General features: G+C 40.5%; 1 protein-coding gene across 1 annotated transcript; it reads left to right on the top strand.

Moving 5' to 3' along the window:
• Window positions 1-34: 34 nt before the first annotated feature.
• rad23b (RAD23 homolog B, nucleotide excision repair protein) lies at window positions 35-17558 on the top strand. The gene is made up of 10 exons (XM_017721066.2): window positions 35-198; window positions 5645-5726; window positions 6165-6244; window positions 7337-7539; window positions 10157-10209; window positions 11277-11404; window positions 12483-12618; window positions 13883-14010; window positions 14892-15047; window positions 16384-17558. The coding sequence occupies exons 1-10, from the start codon at window positions 133-135 to the stop codon at window positions 16495-16497; spliced, it is 1146 nt and encodes a 381-aa protein (XP_017576555.1). The 5' UTR covers window positions 35-132; the 3' UTR covers window positions 16498-17558.
• The last annotated feature ends 649 nt before the right edge of the window (window positions 17559-18207 follow it).

Below are 18207 nucleotides of genomic sequence, written 5' to 3'. Positions count from 1 at the left end.
TGTCAGCCAATAGCGGCGCAGGAGAGGCGGGACTCCAGAGTGAAAACGTTCGGGAAAGAACCGAGCGGATAACAACACTTTCTCTCTCTTGCGAAATAATCGGGGGAAAATTATAAAGTAAAAATAAAAAGAATGCAGATCACGCTGAAAACCCTCCAGCAGCAGACGTTTAAAATCGATATCGACGCAGAGGAGACGGTGAGAGCTCGAAACAAACGTGTTTTGGTGGGGGAAAAAAACAGAAAGGGAAAAAATACAAACCCGACAAAAGTTGTTGGCTTCGCTAGCGCTAGCCTTAGCATTAGCTGTGCCTCACGTTTCTGACAGCTGGGGTTTCCTGGGATGATTTAACTCGCGTTCGTGAAGCTGGCCCTGCTTATGTGGCCGGTTATTAGCGTCGTGTGTGTGTATTATGCTCGGCGAGGCCGGTTATTGGAGAAAAGTTAGGACTCAGAAGCGCTAGCTTAGCATGCCTTCCCGTTAGCATTGCGGCTAACGCTAATTCTGAGTTTTTGGCTGCCTGTAAGTTTCCACCCAGACTCAAAGCGAAGTGTGGTTAGTTATTTACTTAGTCTTTAATGGCGTATAAGAAGACGGCACGAAATGCAGGGTTAACTTTATGTTCTTTTAACCAAGCAGCGTTAAGCGAATTAGCGTTAGCTTTTAGCTAATCGTATGGGGTGAGCTCGTTTGTGGTTCGGCGTGCTGACCTGCAGGACGTGCATTTGTCAACGCGGTCGTATTAATTATGACTCTGTTTTGGGTGAATAGACGCTTAATATACACCATTTGTGAGCTTAGTTCTGACTAAACTTGAGATAAAGCAGTAATTTGTTACGGTTAGCTGAAGCTAACTGGCTGCGTGGCCTGCATGGTCTGCTGGTCTGATGAGTTTTATCTTCCTTTATAATTAATATTTTTTCAGGTGTACAGCACATTTTATTAGAGAATGTACATGCTGTGTGTGTGAGGGAGAGACAGAGAGAGAGAAAGACAGACAGAGAGAGAGAGAGAATCACGCTGGCTGGTGCTTTCCAGGCAGGAGCAGCTGCTGGGTCAGTGTAGTGACTCAGTGAAATTAAAGGGGAGTTCCACCCGCTTTTTAAAATTCGTGCATAATTAAGTGGCTAAGATGTAAACAAACTCCCTTCAGCATGGTGTGGTGTGAAACTCTTCCTTCTGGAGAAACTTGGAGTCAGAATTGTTCAAAGTGGTGGTGATGGGGATCAGACGCCCACCTCTGAAAACTCCCTCACTTAGTCATTGTGTTATGATTTTCTAATAAGGCTTGAAGATTTTTTATATTTTTTTACTGAATCACTAAAGCTGCAGTTTTTATTTTAGAACACATTAGAAGCAAGTTTTAAAGGGGGGAGATTTAACCGAATAACACGGAGGCTGTGAACTGTAGATGAGTTAGATTGTAGTTATGTAGATGTGACATCCCAGCCTTCACCGCTGACATACTCCCTGCAAGTTTCATGCCAGAACAAGTGGATCTTCTACTCTTCTTAGCCAAAAAACAGGCCTGGGAATGAATTTATAGAAAATGTTTGCACTTGCAGGCAAAAGAGTCCCCAAAGAAAACTTATTATTCCATATTTTCCCACTATTTTCCATCATCAACATTCCAGAAGACCCAGCTAGGTGGTTTTGGATAGTAAATAAAATGTCTATATTTGTCTATAATTGTGGTCTCCTGGGTTCCTATCACCACCACTGTAAATACTGTGACCATGACCCTGTTCCTACTTCACTCCTTAAGATGGTTTTTCATTGTGTGCACAATGATGTGTTAACTTTTTTAAATTGTTCTCTGTCAACAGGTGTTTTTCAGGTGCTATTTAAACTGCCCTGGTGAAGCCTCAGCTACAAAAAAAAAAAGAGTAGCATGGATCCTTTCATACTAAATAATTTTAGACTAATTTTAAAGCTGCCTTTTCTAAGTAAAGTCTTCGAAAAAGTTGTTTTTAAACAACTAAATATGTATCTAATATCAAACAATTTATATGAGAAGTTTGTCAGGTTTTTTTCCCAACCATAGTACAGAGTAATTCGCGTTATGAATGACCTCATGCTCAGCGCTGATGCACAAAATCCTTCTATTTTGGTTTTATTAGATCTTGGTGCAGCCTTTGATACCGTTGACCACAAGTCTTGAATGCTGGATCGGCCTCTCGAGCACAGCTTTAGAATGGTTTAACTCCTATTTGAGTAATAGGCAGTTCATGGTTTCACTTGGAAACCATTCATCAAAAATGATTTTAATGTTGCTTGTGGAGTCCCCCAAGGTTCAGTCTTGGGGCCTTTGCTTTTCTCTTTGTATGTGCTACCTCTAGTCTATGTCATTAGGAAGTGTAGTATGCATTTTTATAGCAATGCTGATGCCACCCAGCTATACATTTTGATTGCTTCTGAAGATCACGACTCTGTAGACAGGCTAACCAGCTGTGTGTCAGATATCTCTCAGTGGATGTCGCAAAATTTTCTACAATTAAATCATGAAAGAACAGAAATACTGATCGTCGGCACAGAAACTCCAAGATAAATGTTTTATGAGAAACTCGGTTCTTTAGCTTCGTATACCAAAAAGTGCGAAACCTGGGTGTGATCTTGGACTCTGAGCTCTGTTTCACCCCGCATGTAAACACAGTCACTAAAGCGGCTTTTTACCATTTAAGAAATGTCGCTGAAGTTCGGCCTTTTCTGTCTCAGAGCGACGCAGAGAAACTAGTTCATGTGTTTGTTACAGCAGAGTTGATCACTGTAATGATCTTCTTACTGGACCTTCCTAAGAAACCTACACATCCCTTACGACTTGTACAAAATGCAGCAGCACCCTAACAAAAACAAAAGAGAGAGATCACATCACTCCCGATTTGAAAGAGCTGCACTGGCTGCCTATATGATTGTCTGTAAAGCTCAGAACAACCTGGAACCAGCTTACATCACAGAGTGTCTGTCTCTTTATGATTCGGCACGTAATCTAAGATCTGCAGATAGTGGCTTTCTACAGACACCCTCTGTAAAATACAGAAAACATAGTCTTTCAGTTATTCTGCTTCTGAACTGTGGAACTCAATTCCACCTTTTATTAATCAGTCAAGCTCAGTGCTCACTTTTAAGAAGCATCTAAAAACGTGTCCCTTTAAACTAGCATTTAACTAAACCAACGTCTGGTGAAGTTTATCTTTATCTTGTAATTTAATCATCACTTTTCTTCTGATTCTAATTAAATACTAATCTTCTGTTTATCACCTGTCTGTAAAGCACTTGGAGCTGCAAGTGGCATGAAAAGTGCTATATAAATAAAAGTATTATTATTATTATTGTTATTATTATTGTTATGTGACCCATTTCACTCCGAATCACTGTCACACATTGAATTTTGCAGACATTTTGAAAAATTGATGGAATTCCCCTTTAACCATACCTGGGGTTGGTTCGTGAGTCCTGGCAGAAAACACTCATTAATCAGCCTTCTGTCATCACTCTTTCGATGGATGAAGATCATAAATTTATGGATCCGTGGCCACATGACTGCCATACAGGCTTCCTAAGCAACCATGTAGCTATGAGGTCTTCATTTGTCCTGCTTTGCCTGGACATTTCCGGGAAGGAATTGATCAAAACGGCTCATAAATTAGTGCTAAATCTTTATAAATGCTGTTTAAGCTTAGTCATTGTGGCAGAGAGGGCCTGACTCACACGGCTCTCCGGCGTCTCAGTTATGGCAAAAAAAATCACGGTTATTTTGGTCAGAACTGAGGTCACGGTTATCTAACGCAGTTACTCATTGACGTTGGAAGGTATTTATTGAACTTTAAAGAAAAAGTGTTTTAACAGTGGGTGTAAATAAGTAACATTGTAATAAATGTGAACAAGATCAAGCATGTTGTGGCGCACTTCCACAGCCACCTGCAAACACTGATACATGCATAAAATAATAAATAAAAATTAATTTGCCACCCTGGAGTGAAAATTGACTGTCCTGAATCCTAAACTGCCAGATATACAATACCGACATAGACAGTGCATGTAAACACATGCATAAGAGTATATGTAACTAAATATGTATTGTTTTAAAGCAGCACTTAATTCTTAAGCCGTTTTGTCAATTTCTTTTTGCAATACCTTAATCTTAATTAATGTACATTAATGAGCAGCAGCTTTTCTGTATTAGGCATCATAAATAGCTTGTAAAGAGTAATCATAGTTATTCACATTTGATTTATTATTAATAGCTGCTTTTAGAATAAGAACGGAGGAATATCATATTTTTGGGAGTCTGAAAGGGTTAAACACATGACACTGGCTAATAATTGTACACAAGAAGTTCTTGACTACAGTCTGTGAGCAGTACTACCATAAACTAGTGCGCAAAGTAAATGTTAAAGGGCTGGGCGATGTAACAGTATAAACCATTATTATGATACATTACTCATCATTCGATATCGTGAACATATTGTATCATCAGTGCTTGTAGACACTGACTGCATGTTTCATTACAAAGAGAGAAATATTAGTCGTGTTTAACTGGATTTACTGACGAACCTAAAATTCAGATCAGTTTTTGAAAATGCTTTTGGAAACATAGATACTTTTTTTTTTTTTCATCTGAAATTTAATGACCACGTATTGTGAAAATTTCTTGAGGTATCGTGATATTAGATTTTTCTCAAAAAATGGGGTGAGGCACTTTAAGACAAGGAACATGCCAAAATGCATCAGTAGGATATCCAGTAGTTAACAAATATGCTCCTTAGCATTATTCTTTTCAGAATGTTTACGGGAATAATGGACACTGCATTCTCAGAACCAAAAAAGAAAAGGACCGTCCAGATTGTTACCAGCGTAAAGTTCAAAATCCAGCTTCTGTCCTGGTGTTGTAGGGGGTATTAGTAGGTAACCTGCACACATCTGTGAAGCAACATTAACACTGAACACATTTTGGAGCAACACATGCTGCCTTTTAGACGTCGTGTTTTTCAGGGACGTCCATGATTATTTCAACATGACGGACCAAGAAACATTCTGCACAGGTTCCAGCAGCATGGCTGAGTAATCAGAGAGTGAGGGCGCTACCTGCAGTCTACACTGAAAACGTTTCTTAAGCTCAAAATATTACAACAAAGGCCTGTACAGGTGCACAGCTGAAGACGTAAAATAAATGAACGGCAAAAAATAACACTAATGCTTTAATAATAATATAACCTGGATGTGGAACTGGTTTGCCTTCAGTGCCTCAAAGACAAGGTGATGTAGCACAGTAGTAAACATGCTTCTCCCAACTTTTTGGAACAGGTATCAAATTTGGAGTGGGTGCACATTCACAAAAAACAATGAAGTTCATAAGGTACAGCATAAAATACTGTATTTTTGTGCGGTATTCAGTTCAATACAGGGCAAACCGAATTGACCAACCACGGTTCTTCTTTTTTATTAGCGTTTCACACAACATTTTTGGATTTGGGGTTGCACTCGTAAAATAAACCGCCAGTTTTAACCTCTTGCTGGGAGGTAGTTCTTATGGGTGAAGAGGTCCTCTTTGCTGGAGTGAAGGTTATTATTTCCTGCTGAGCACTCAGTTCGGGCTCTGACTCATTTTTGCCGTCCTAACAGATTGCCTTGTCTGCTTTTACAGGTAAAAGCCTTAAAGGAGAAAATCGAGAATGAAAAGGGGAAGGAGAGCTTTCCTGTCGCTGGACAGAAGTTGATCTATGCAGGTATGTACCCCCCCCAAACCTCCCCCCCCCCCACTCTGCTCACTTCTGCCTCTCTGTTTTCCCTTTTCCATTTTCATTGACATTTTGATAAGGTCTTGTCGTGGCCGATTTGACGGAAACGGGCCCGTCCTGATTTAATTATATGCCGCTCTTTGGCTGCCCTGTACAGCCCTGATAAGAAAACAGCCCTGAGACATGCATATGATTTGTTGTCACCCGTTCCTGTGTGTAATTATGTGAAATGCAGTGATAAAGCTCAGTTCCGTGCACTGGGAGTCGGGTAGCATCGTCCCTTCAGCTCACTGATGGGAGAAATGACAGCTGAGCCGGGGCAGGAGGGAATTACGCCTGTCAGGGAGAAGGAGGGAGAAATCTGAGGGCACTTGTAGCGGCTGATAAATTGCATGTAATGTCTTTTAATTATTTTGTCCCCCACAGGCAAAATCCTTAACGATGACACCGCGCTTAAGGAGTATAAGATAGACGAGAAGAACTTTGTGGTCGTCATGGTAGCAAAGGTAAGAGATCAGTCTTATCATTGTTGGATAAAAACCTTCTTCCCCTTCTTTTCTTAACCCCTTTTCACAGTAACAAGAAAAGGCAATTATTACTGTTTTGGAGGAGGCCTTTCAGTTGAACTGTGCATTTGTTTATTTATTTGTTTCCCCCGGTTGTGTTAATGGAATGTATTTAGATGGAAATGTGTGAGGTTTACAAACTTGAGAGTAAATTGGATTTTCATCTCAACAGGCATGCTTTCAAGTCAACACTTAGTGTGTTTTTATTTATTTATTTATTTATTTATTTATTTAAATGGTGTTTTTTGTATATGACATGAATAAAGCTGCAGTTGTTGTATGCATTGTCCTGGCTTAGCCATAATGGAGAGGTGTAATGTTTTTACAGCATGGGTTCTCACCTTTTCCCCCCATTTCATCCCTCATTGCCCACTAGCAGCTCAACACAGAGAGCCAACAATATCCTAGTTAGTCTGATATGAATACAGGGAAAAACATATTATTTAACTAATATCAAAGTTCTCTTACTGCCATTGGAGTGGGAACAATGGGGTGCGCAGAAAGTTTAGGGGGGAGCCCTGCTTTGTGATACTCTTAGATGGGTAGGGACTAGTGGAGCTGTAACATGCAAGAACACTGGCTAAGTGGGATATATTAATGCTAGTTCATCGATAGCTTAAACGAGGTCCAAATAACCATTTAAAATTTCTGAGTTGTTGTTGTTGTGCTCATTATTATGCTCCACCCACATGTGTTGTTTCATGGGTACTCTTGAGACAGTGGACAAGCTTTACAGAAAGCTGTTCAACCTATTGAGAAACTGTAGAACAGACTCCCTACATTTATTCATTCAATGGACATTGCAAGGCTATGTGCTTGATTTTATACACCTGTTAGTAGTGGGTGTGGCTGAAAAACCTGAACTCAATCAGGATGGGTGTCCACATACTTTTGTCTATATAGCCTATTTCTGGTATCCAGTCCCTCATTGACAGACTGCTTACAGCCTCAATAAAGCAGTGGTTTAAAATTCTTGCTGAATGTAATTCAGGTGAGGTGAAGAGATCTGAGTTTACTCTTTTCTCTCTTCAGCCTAAAGCGGCCCCTGCAGCCGCTCAGCCTTCTGCCGCCGCCACGACGACCAGCAGCACCTCCTCCAGCACTACAGCTCCCACAACCCCCTCAACCGCCTCAGCAGCAGCCAGCGACAAACCCACGGAGAGCACCCCACAAGAGGATAAACCGGCTGAAGAGAAACCGCCTTCAAATGCAGTGCCGTCCTCTACACCTGCCAGGTACACCTCACTTGCCTGACCAGCAGAGGGAGCTCTGAACAGTTTAATATGCGTAAAATGCTCTACAGGAGGGATCTGTGCTTAGACTCCTAATCAGCAGATTGAGGCAGTTCTGGAGAATAACCTTGTTAGGCATGCTTTAAATATCACTGTCCTGCTTAAAATTGGTTTAATAAAGGGTATAGCCTACATTGGGGTGTTTAAAATTCAGTAAGGTCCAGTTAGAAAAACTTTCCTCAAGCTAAGGTCTGGAACATCATCATACCTAGCCTGAATTATTATTCCGTGCCATATACTGTATATTGAAGTAGCCAAGTAGTAATATCAACATGCCAGAATCAAATCAAGTACAATGCAGTAATATTTCATCAATTTTCAACCGTTTTCGTACCGAACTGGATGAGTTATGAATACCAAACACAGCAAGATTTTTGTCTCATCGTGACCCCACAACCCCCCCCCCCGTCCCAAACATATGAGACATACTGGTTTTGAGCTGCCCATGGAAATAATAAACACGTACGAGTGTCCATTTTTGATTAAAAGCCCTGTTTTTAGAGCACCATGTAAATGAACTTTCCTCTGACTGCTGTTTCTCATCTCTCACCTGTGTGTGTGTCACTCGTCGTAATGAACAGATCTGTTTGGCTGAGTTAGAGTCACATGAAACCCTGCATTCACACCGGCCACGGCACCGCAAGGCGGCAGGAGGTCATTCATATTCGATGAAAGCTGGAGATTTCCGCCGACAAGAGGCGGCGTGTGCATTGGCATTGCACAGTGGACGGAGTCAGCGACGCAACAAAGTTCAGCAGAGTTTAACTTTATGCAAATAAGGAGCGAGGCGATGTGGCGACTACCAATAGGAATTGGGCATTGAGCAGCATAGTACGTGCTTTAGCTCCGCCACTGTGATGCATTTCGCCCCTGTTTTGGTAGATAATTGTACCTACTAGATACTGAATAATGGCAGGTGCGCTTTCACTGAAAACAGAAAGACCATATACTGGTTTCTTCACACACTGACTGCTCAGCCTCATAATTCGCTGTGTGTACCTCTCCACCATGATGGCATATAAAAAATATCATTTGGACTGAAATCGCCTCAAATCTACTAAAATACAGTCCCAGTCATCAGGCAGTGAATTCATAACCATTTCATGTAGGAGCTCTCTGTGAGGGAGCTTTTAGAGGTGGACGTCTGGTTCCTATCACCACCACTCAGTAAGTTTCTCTAGGACCGAGCGTTTCACACAGAACCACTCTGAATGACTCGGTTTACATCTTACATTTAAGTAAATCCATACACGTAGGAAGAACTTTGGGTTTTCGAAGCGTTTTATTTAAATGAACTGATTACTGTAATCCTGGAACTGACTTGAGGCTTAAAACAGCACATCTAAGACCCTCCAATGCAGATCCCTCAGCCCTGGGGCAGCATAATGGTTAATCAGGCCATGGACACCCCCCCCAGCTCTGAGTTTGCTTATGTTGGAATATGAAGCTTGTAAATCTGTCCTTTCATAGTCGCTGTTGTGAGTTTGGACAGACTACAGAACGCGGATACATATCCTAATCAACCTAATGAGAAACTGTAGAACACTTGTTCTGGATCACAAAATATGGAAATATATCAACGGTTGGTCATACAAGGCCATAAATTCTATTATTGTTGACCTACATACTTAGGATAGAGGTTATTTAAAAACTGAGGTATATTGTAGCTCAAAAATGTTTTATGCATGTCAGAAAGGGATGGGAAATCCTATAAGATCTCTGTACAGATCCTTTAAGAAAGTGTTTTCTTTAGCACTTTAGTATTTTGCACAACCTCTTTGAGAATAATTAGGGGGAAGAAGGTTTTTCAACCCGAACTGAATAAATTGCACTGGCCAGCAAAATACAAAAGGCTAATATGTTGCATTTTCTAATTATTTAGTAGGGTATCTGGGGGTGCAACACCAAATGAGGGGCAGTTGAGGGCCAGCCCTGTGACCGGAAGATTGCCGGTTCGATCCCATGACTGAAGTGCCCTTGAGCAAGGCACCTAACCCCCAATTGCTCCCTGGGCACCGTGGATAGGGCTGCCCACTGCTCCGGGCAAGTGTACTCACTGCCCCCTAGTGTGTGTGTTCACTCGTGTGCATGTATGGGAGTGCATTTCACCCATCCGTGCAGTGAAACAGGTCTAATTTCACAGTGACACATGGTTCTAAATTCAAGAAATGATGCAATAAAAGGAGAGCAGCCTGTTGGTGGCTCTTTAATCACGAATCCCCTCAAACGTCCTCTTGGAGGTGTTTAACGAGCAACACAGCAGCTGTTGAACGCATTTCACTGGCTGATCTAAACGCCGCATCTCAAACCACACACTTCTGTACTTCATGTGCTACACTAACGAGTGCACTTCTAATGGCATATGCAATATTTAGTTTATTCTTCCTGAGGGTGCTTTGAATCCTGACTGCTTATGTAGAGTTTTTAATCCGTATCAAGAACCAGTCAGGAATTTTCTCCAGTGCTTCTGCTTCAGAACACAGATAACCTGCTTGTCTTACTTTTAACATGCGCTCTCTCTCTCTCTTTCTCTCCCTCCCCCTCCCCCTTAATTCTGCAGTTCTGGTTTACTGACGAACGTGAACATATTCGACGAAGCGACTTCTGCTCTGGGTGAGCTGCTTCTCTTTGGAACTGCAGTGTTTGATAGCAGAGTTAATAATGCTGTTTATTATATTTAAAAGTTGATTGTTCTGCCTTTGTACACTCGAATGAACTGTGTTCTCATATTGGTACATTAAAAAAAAAAATAGATGGCTCTTCAAGACAGTGGTTCTGTATGAAAGCAAAGCAATAAGCCATGAGAGGCTGTGCGTTGCTGCAATATTATCACGGTTGAAGGGTGTTGTTAGGCATGACACAAACCATCTTCCTTGTAATAAAATCACAACATACAGCCTCAAGTGGCTTATTGCTTTTATAGAATGTCGGCCTATATAAATGTTATAATATACATTAAAATAGTTTATTATAATAACAATAATACTAATGTATTATTAATAAATCACCATAAATTTTCCGCCAAGAAACAAGACGTATGTAGTTCTTCTGGCGTGTGAGATCATTGCAAAGCAACCATGGACTGCTAAATGCAGAGAAGAGCGTGCAGTCGCCCATCACTGTATGTGACTGAAGTGTGTGTGTGTGTGTGTGTGTGTGTGTGTGTGTGTGTGTGTGTGTGTATATATATGTATATATGTATGTATGTATATATATATATATATATATATATATATATATATATGTGTGTATATATATATATATATATATATATATATATATATATATATATATATATATATATATATATATATGTATATATATATATGTATGTGTATATATATATATGTATGTGTATGTATATATATATATGTGTATATATATATGTGTATATATATATGTATGTGTGTGTGTTTCTTTGAGTATTCATGTTTCTATATTGAACCACTGTCTTCACTAAAGAACCATCCTTGTAGGAGTGTAGTGGTACTGAACCGTGTTCAATACTGTTTTTATGAGGCTGAAGTTGTCTTCCTATTCGCCAGCTGCTGTTTTGAATTTTCCATTTCCAGCAGTTGCACCATTTAAGGTGGAATGGGCTTTACACACATTCGCCTTTATCTTGTTAGTTAGAAAGAAATACTGACATCTGACTATATACTGTTTATTTCTCTTTGCAGTGACGGGTCAGTCATATGAGAACATGGTGACGGAGATCATGCTGATGGGTTATGAGAGAGAGCAGGTGGTGGCAGCACTGAGGGCGAGTTTCAACAACCCAGACCGCGCCGTGGAGTACCTGCTGACGGTGAGCGTCACAGAGATGTGGAGCAGAAGAGGGAGAAATGGAGATCTTGGGAAAGACTTCCTGAGTCAAATGAAGTGTGTTAGTGTGTACTAGTAGTGGGCAGTATACTATGGTGGGCAGAGTCCTATTGATGGTGTTAGTTTAGTCCTTACTGTTATATGCAGATGGCGCACCATTCAAACAAGTCAGAACACAGAAGAGTCCCTCACCTCTCATGTACTGAGCTGCTGCCTGAGGTCAGTTAGTCCTGTTTACTGTCACAGCAGTGACATCAGACTGTAATCAATTAACTAGGAAGAGAGAGTGTAAGGAAAAGCCAGTCTCTTGGGGTTAGCTGTTAGCCTAGCTTGTAGACTAGTCGTCACTCTGTGTGCTCCGCCTACGGCGCTGCTTCCTCGGCCGGCTTCCGCGGGTGCTGACGTGGTCTTGGCCTACAAGCTAAGAGGCTCTGCAGCTTCTCAGCTAAAACTGATATTAAATATTGCAGCCGTTCACTTGAAGTTCCATCAGATTGTCATGCTCAGAGGTTAAAGCTCAAGTGTGAGACGCACATGAAACAAACGACTTGCAAACGGAAAACTACATTCAGCAGTGTTTAGAGGAGCTGCTGTGGGCTTTACACACACTCACCTTCATCTCGTTAGGCTTGGAAAGAAATACTGACATCTGACTGTATATTATACGTTGATGAATGCTGCATCCAATAAAAACAAATTGCTTCAGCTGCGCAATATAGTTCGTATTAAAAGTGATGTCCAGAATAATATGCCATCATTGTTCCACAAACAAATGTTTACTTAAGTGTCCAAAATGGTCAGATTTGGAAAAAATATGTGAAGAGAGATGGTATACAGAGAAAATGAAACCAATTGAATTATAGTGTTATCGACTTTTGCTCATACGTCTGCCTGTTAATGTGTACTGTATTCATGGAAAGGGATGTTTGGGTTTTTAATTATTGTTTGTTTTTTTTTCCTCAGATATTATTAATTATTAGAATTCTAGTTCTTATGATGTTAAAGTGTTCCTGTGTTCTGTGTAGTCAGTGTTGGGGGCTGTGTATGTGTGTGTGTTTTAGGGCATACCAGTGGAAGGTGAGGGCAATGCAGGTGGTGCTGATCCAGTGGCTCCAGCAGGGGGTACTACAGCTGCCACCACAGGCCTCTCCTCTCCCTCCAGCACAGCTCCAACACAGCCCAGCGCTGGATCAGGTGGTGAGGCGCGCTCTCTCTCTCTCTCTCAGCTCTGTACAGCTGCTCTGCACAGTGGACCATTATCTTTCTCTTCTTAGACAGCGGGCTGTTTATGATGACAGCAAAAACGGCTTAGAACGTAGAAAATGTTTGTACTGTCAGAATTTGACGTGTAGTAATGCTGTAGGTATTGGTGCCACACAGTATTTACGGCGTCATTAAGAAGGCCGCGTCTCCATGTTGGTAGAGGAGCCGTAACGCTCGACTGTGTTCTGATGGAGCTTGTCTCATCACCGTTACTGAAAATGCAGCCCTGCAGGAGGATGCTCACCAACAAAACAGACCTGAATGACCATGAAGACATGGAGATGCGTCTTCAGAAAACACTGCGACGAGATTAGCTCCATCGGTGGATCTGTATAACCTGCCCATCTCCAAAGTTCAGAACATTCCAGTGTGTGAAATTTTATAAAAACTCATAAGTGGCTTCCAAAGCTCTTAAATAATAATCTCTTTTTCCCTCTTTATTGATGCTAACCTATTAAATTATTTAAAGTACAGAGTCCATTACTTTTAATAGCACTAATTTATTTAATTATTAAAGGATGGCTTCAGAACTAATGCTTACTTATAAAAGTATGAGTTCATTACTTATTAAAGTTATTTTATAATCTATAAAGTTATGAGTTGTTGCGTATTAAAAGTTTGGGTGAGTTAGTTATTAATACTAACTTATTAAACTTAATGTATGAATTCTTTACCTTTTATCAATGCTAAATTGTTCAATGTATTACAAGTTGGTTTCATTACTATTATTAATGCTAATGTGTTGACTTTATTAATGCAACGGGATCATTAACCTTAAAGCGTGAGTTTATTGCTTTTGTTAATACTAGCTTATTAATTATTAAAGTAGGAGTTCATTCTTTTTTATTAAAGCTGATTTATGAACTTCATTAATTAGTGGGTTAATTTACTTTTATTGTTGCTAACTTTTCGCGTAGGTCCCTCGAGGTTATCAGCAGTATATGAACACTGTTGTGGTACACAGTCGTTATCAGTACAGTCCAGCTGTAATGTTCTGTTTGAAACCCTGTAGTAATGATTTACTGTGAGGAGCTGATCTCTCTCTATCTCTCTATCTCTCTCTCTCTCTCTCTCTCTCTCTCTCTCTCTCTCTCTCTCTCTCTCTCTCTCTCTCTCTCTCTCTCTCTCTCTCTCTCTCTCTCTCTCTCTCTCTCTCTCTCTCTCTCTCTCTCTCTCTCTCTCTCTCTCGTGTTCACAGCTAACCCTCTGGAGTTTCTGAGAAATCAGCCGCAGTTCCTGCAGATGCGGCAGATCATTCAGCAGAACCCCTCACTGCTCCCGGCCCTGCTGCAGCAGATCGGCCGAGAGAACCCCCAGCTACTACAGGTACACACGCACGTTCTGAGAGAAGGACCCTCAGCAGTTACTGATGCCAGTGACTTAGTCCACAGTTTAATCATACCTCCAGATATTTCACATGGAGACGGAGGACTGCACTGAACCTCTGGAAGAATCTGAATATTTCGCATGAAGTGGTCAGTTTTTGGGTAGAAGAGTAAAAATTAGTGATGCACCAAAATAGCAGTTGCTGGGCCGAAGCTGGAGCAGAAACTCGGGCCAAAAACCAAAAAGAGTTCTGTGTGTGTTTCTTTTGGTCTTATATAGATAGTCTATCCTAAAATGTTAACAAACTTTGTACAGAGATTACAGTACATACAAGAGTCTTGGAGAACTGTTGGTCAGCCAAGACAAGACAATGAGTTATGTATGTTTTTTTGTATATGTAATCAAATAAAATATGGCGTAGCAGCATTAAACCTGTAGTGGAGAAGTTCTTCGGTGTTAAAGCCCCTCCTGATACTCAAATCTTTTATTTAATGTTCCTTATAGAAATTGTTACAGTTGGGTCAACAATTTTTTTCGCACCTATTTTGACAGTTAAATCTCACTATTAGAGTTGGGCGATATGGCAACAATATTATGTTAGTTTAAGAAATTATGATAAATGAGATGTCCGTATTTATTTTTTAAGTCATCTGATCAGCTGGAACCGAGAGAACAGTATTAAAAATATATATACAACAAACTGAACACACTGATTTTTATTAGTATTTGGCACTAAATCCAGGACTAACTGGTTGGTTGGTGTCTGTTAGTACTGACGATACACACAGTATGTCCAGAAGACAACATACTGTATTGTACTGTGGTTCGGTTTATCACACTTATTAAATATATTGTACTTGCCACACTTTTACTTTCCACAGCAAATCAGCAGCCACCAGGAGCAGTTCATCCAGATGCTTAATGAGCCAGCACTGGAGTCGGGGCAAGGCGGAGGCGGAGGGGGCGTGGCTGAGGCTGGAGGCGGGCATATGAACTACATCCAGGTCACACCGCAGGAAAAGGAAGCCATTGAGAGGGTGAGAGTCATGATATTTAGGGAGCAGCTGTTTGGTCTCTGTCTTTTTGTGTTGCTCCATATAGCTGTTCACAGTGAAGGCTGATTGATCCTGCTACAAAGAGGCGTGTGAATGTTTGCTCTGAAAAGGGCTAATGTAGGGGCGCCCAGTCCTGGTCCTGAAGATCTACCACCCTTCATATCAAGCACACCTGGCTGGAATATTCCTGCCTTTGTTACCTGGATCAGGTGGGTTAGATGAGGTTTGGCATTAAACTCTGTAGGGTGGTAGATCTTCAGGAAAGAAAATCTTCTGAAGAAAAAAGGTAAGAATTCTTAAGATGTTTTTCTTAAGAATAATTCTAAGAACAAGTGATGATCTCAATCTTTGTTTGCAATAAGCCATTTGCTGCAATTTTATCACGGGGGAGGGGGTATCGGATGGCCTCAAGTGGATTATTAAATATGCCAACATTAAATATACACAATTTTTCAGAAATAATTCGCTATTATTAATAATTATTGTTACAAAATGTATTCCTCCAAGAAACGCAGTTCCTTAAGAATATTCCTTAATCTTTTAGCCCCCCGACCAAGAGGGAGAAGCGGCTTAGGTGTGTGTGCGCGTGTCATCTATCATTGCTGCTACTAAAAGAGACAGGATCAAAACTATGAAAACTACTTTAATTACAGCTGTACAGTCGAACTTCTCTGAACAAAATCCTCTCTTCTCCACTGCGGCGCTACTCCATCCAAGATCATTAATGTAGCACAGCTAGCTAACACACTTCATTTAACATCAGATAGATTTAATGACTTAATTGATACAATTCGGCTTTATTAAGCAATTAAGATGTAAATATAGATTTTTAAATATAGTCGTTCAGAAGACACACGTAGGTTCACTGGTGGTTTTGGATAGGAAATAATTGTCTGTGTTGTAGTCTTTGTGATGCCTGGCTCCTATTACCACTACTGTAAAGAAGTAACAGTCACTCACTCATTTACACTAAGAACTGCTTAATGCTAATCATGGTTTTGGAATTTGGTTTTGTGTATTCTCTCTACAAACGCATCCTTAGGGTTTATAAGCACACACCGAGCAAAAGGAGCAGGAGTCAGTCGGAGAGGTTCAGCCGAAACTTTGCAAGCCGCTCCAGACTTGATTAGGACGTCGACAAAGCGTACAAATCTTCCTCGACACCGAAGGATGAATTATTAATTATCTGTGTCTCGCTGAGGGAGGATGTGCGCTGGCAGAGGATTAGAGAGCGCGCTCAGCGTCGGACAGGAGGCCGGCGGTGGTTTGTTGAGGAAGCTAACCTTCTTCGTGTCTCTTCCTTCTGTTTTCTCTCCAGCTAAAGGCCCTAGGATTCCCAGAAGGACTTGTTATACAGGCCTACTTCGCCTGTGAGAAGAACGAGAACTTGGCGGCGAACTTCCTTTTACAACAGAACTTCGACGATGACTAAAGGGAGACGTAGTCGTTTTGATTTATCCCCAACCAAAATCGCCCCCCCCCTCTTTTTTTTTTTTTTTTTTTTTTTTTTTTCTGTCAATTGATCATATTGGGAAAAAAGATAAAAATTGTATACATTCATACACAGGCAGTCAAGTTTTCTTTGATTTTTTTTTTTTTTTTTTTTTTTTGTTTATTTCCTGACAGTTGCATCTGCTTTTGACACACTGGATGACTCCATCGTGTTTGGTGGAAGGCGAGCTCGTTCGTTTGCTCCTTTCTAGTTGGAGAATTGAGTAAAAGCCAACTTGCTTCTTCTGAAAATGACGCAGTGCTACCTGTTGCTTCTGTTTCTGCTTGTTTTTTATTACTTCATCATTAAATGATATTTTCCCCCCCATTGTAAGGAAATGAACGCTGGTTTAAAGGGTCGATTGCCAAGGTAGATTTTTTCTTTTTTCTTTCTTTCTTCACCAGATGTTTCAAACCTGAAGTATGATTGGGAGGGTTTTGTTTAAATGGCATATTCATCAATGCTCATGTTAATGAGTGCGTTCTCTTGGCCCCGGACAGTGCTCACACGGGCATCTTTATTTTTCTCTCTCTCTCTCTCTCTCTCTCTCTCTCTCTCTCTCTCTCTATCTCTGTCTCTATCTCTGTCTCTATCTCTATCTCTCCCTCTATCCCTCTATCCCTCTATCTCTGAATTGACCAGTATAGGGACCCCCAGACACTTCAAACTGCAGTTTTAAATGACAGTAAAAGATTTTTAAATCAACCACAGTGCTGTTACCATTTCTATTTTTGTTTTATTAAAACGATGAAAGAAAAATCAGCTCTTCTTTGTAGTGCATGCAACACGGATCCTGCAAGGCGACTTTGTCCAGTTAGCGCCAGACCCTTGCTCTCCAGCTGACCAATGCAGCCGCGTTCTACTTCCTTTAAACCAAAATAAAAGTTAATGGCATGTACATTTGCTTTCATAGTTGCTATAATTAGTGTTGACAATTATGATCACTACAAATTTACTGTCATTTTTACAGAAAGAAAACAAATAAAACTTTTCAACATAAAGATCAGTTCTTTTTTTTTTTTCGTTGGTGAGGACGGAAGATGGAAATTTCAGTCGTTCATGCATTATTTCCCCTTTAAGACGGTGCAGAATAGTGTTCTGCTTCAACCTGAAATCAAAACTCCTGTTTTTTTTTTTTTTGTTTACGATTCATCATGTGCATTTTTTTTTGTCAGTTTTCCCACAAAATAATTTAATAAATGCATATCAAATTATTCAACACCAAGTCTTTTATGTGAAACTTTCACTTATGTGAAAATTTTTAGTGCATCATAAAATTAATTTTAGTTTCTTTTTGCCTCCAAAATCTAAACAATGGCATGGTTTTAAAAGTTGTAGGATAAAAGCCATATTGCAAAATAAGGTACATTTTGAAAAGGTCACTGAAAAACTTCTGTCCACGAGTTCTTACCCCCTTCAAACGTGAGGACACAACCAGAAACAAAGGACTTTTATTTTGGCATGCTTTTACAAAAGAGGGACCAGCATATTCCATCATAAAGAAGACCCTCAGTGACCTTCGTGGTACAATGCCAAGGTCACCGAATCAGTAAAAGTGTGATGTTTGAGTTGTGCTTAGAACGGTTCCGTTTTGCCATGTTAGCTGGGCCGACCTCAGGAGAACCATGAAGGTGTGGAATTATTATACGT

Source organism: Pygocentrus nattereri, chromosome 16 (genome assembly GCF_015220715.1).
Source record: "Pygocentrus nattereri isolate fPygNat1 chromosome 16, fPygNat1.pri, whole genome shotgun sequence".
NCBI lineage: Eukaryota > Metazoa > Chordata > Actinopteri > Characiformes > Serrasalmidae > Pygocentrus > Pygocentrus nattereri.
This window is presented reverse-complemented; position numbering and strand designations above follow the sequence as displayed.

What these genes read in the sequence shown, in the direction of transcription:
- rad23b (XM_017721066.2), top strand. Translation starts at nt 133, where the DNA reads ATGCAGATCACGCTGAAAACCCTCCAGCAGCAGACGTTTAAAATCGAT. An exon ending in AGAACCCCCAGCTACTACAG is followed by an intron (nt 14,011 to 14,891) that starts GTACACACGCAC and finishes TACTTTCCACAG; the next exon opens with CAAATCAGCAGCCACCAGGA. An exon ending in AAAAGGAAGCCATTGAGAGG is followed by an intron (nt 15,048 to 16,383) that starts GTGAGAGTCATG and finishes TTTTCTCTCCAG; the next exon opens with CTAAAGGCCCTAGGATTCCC.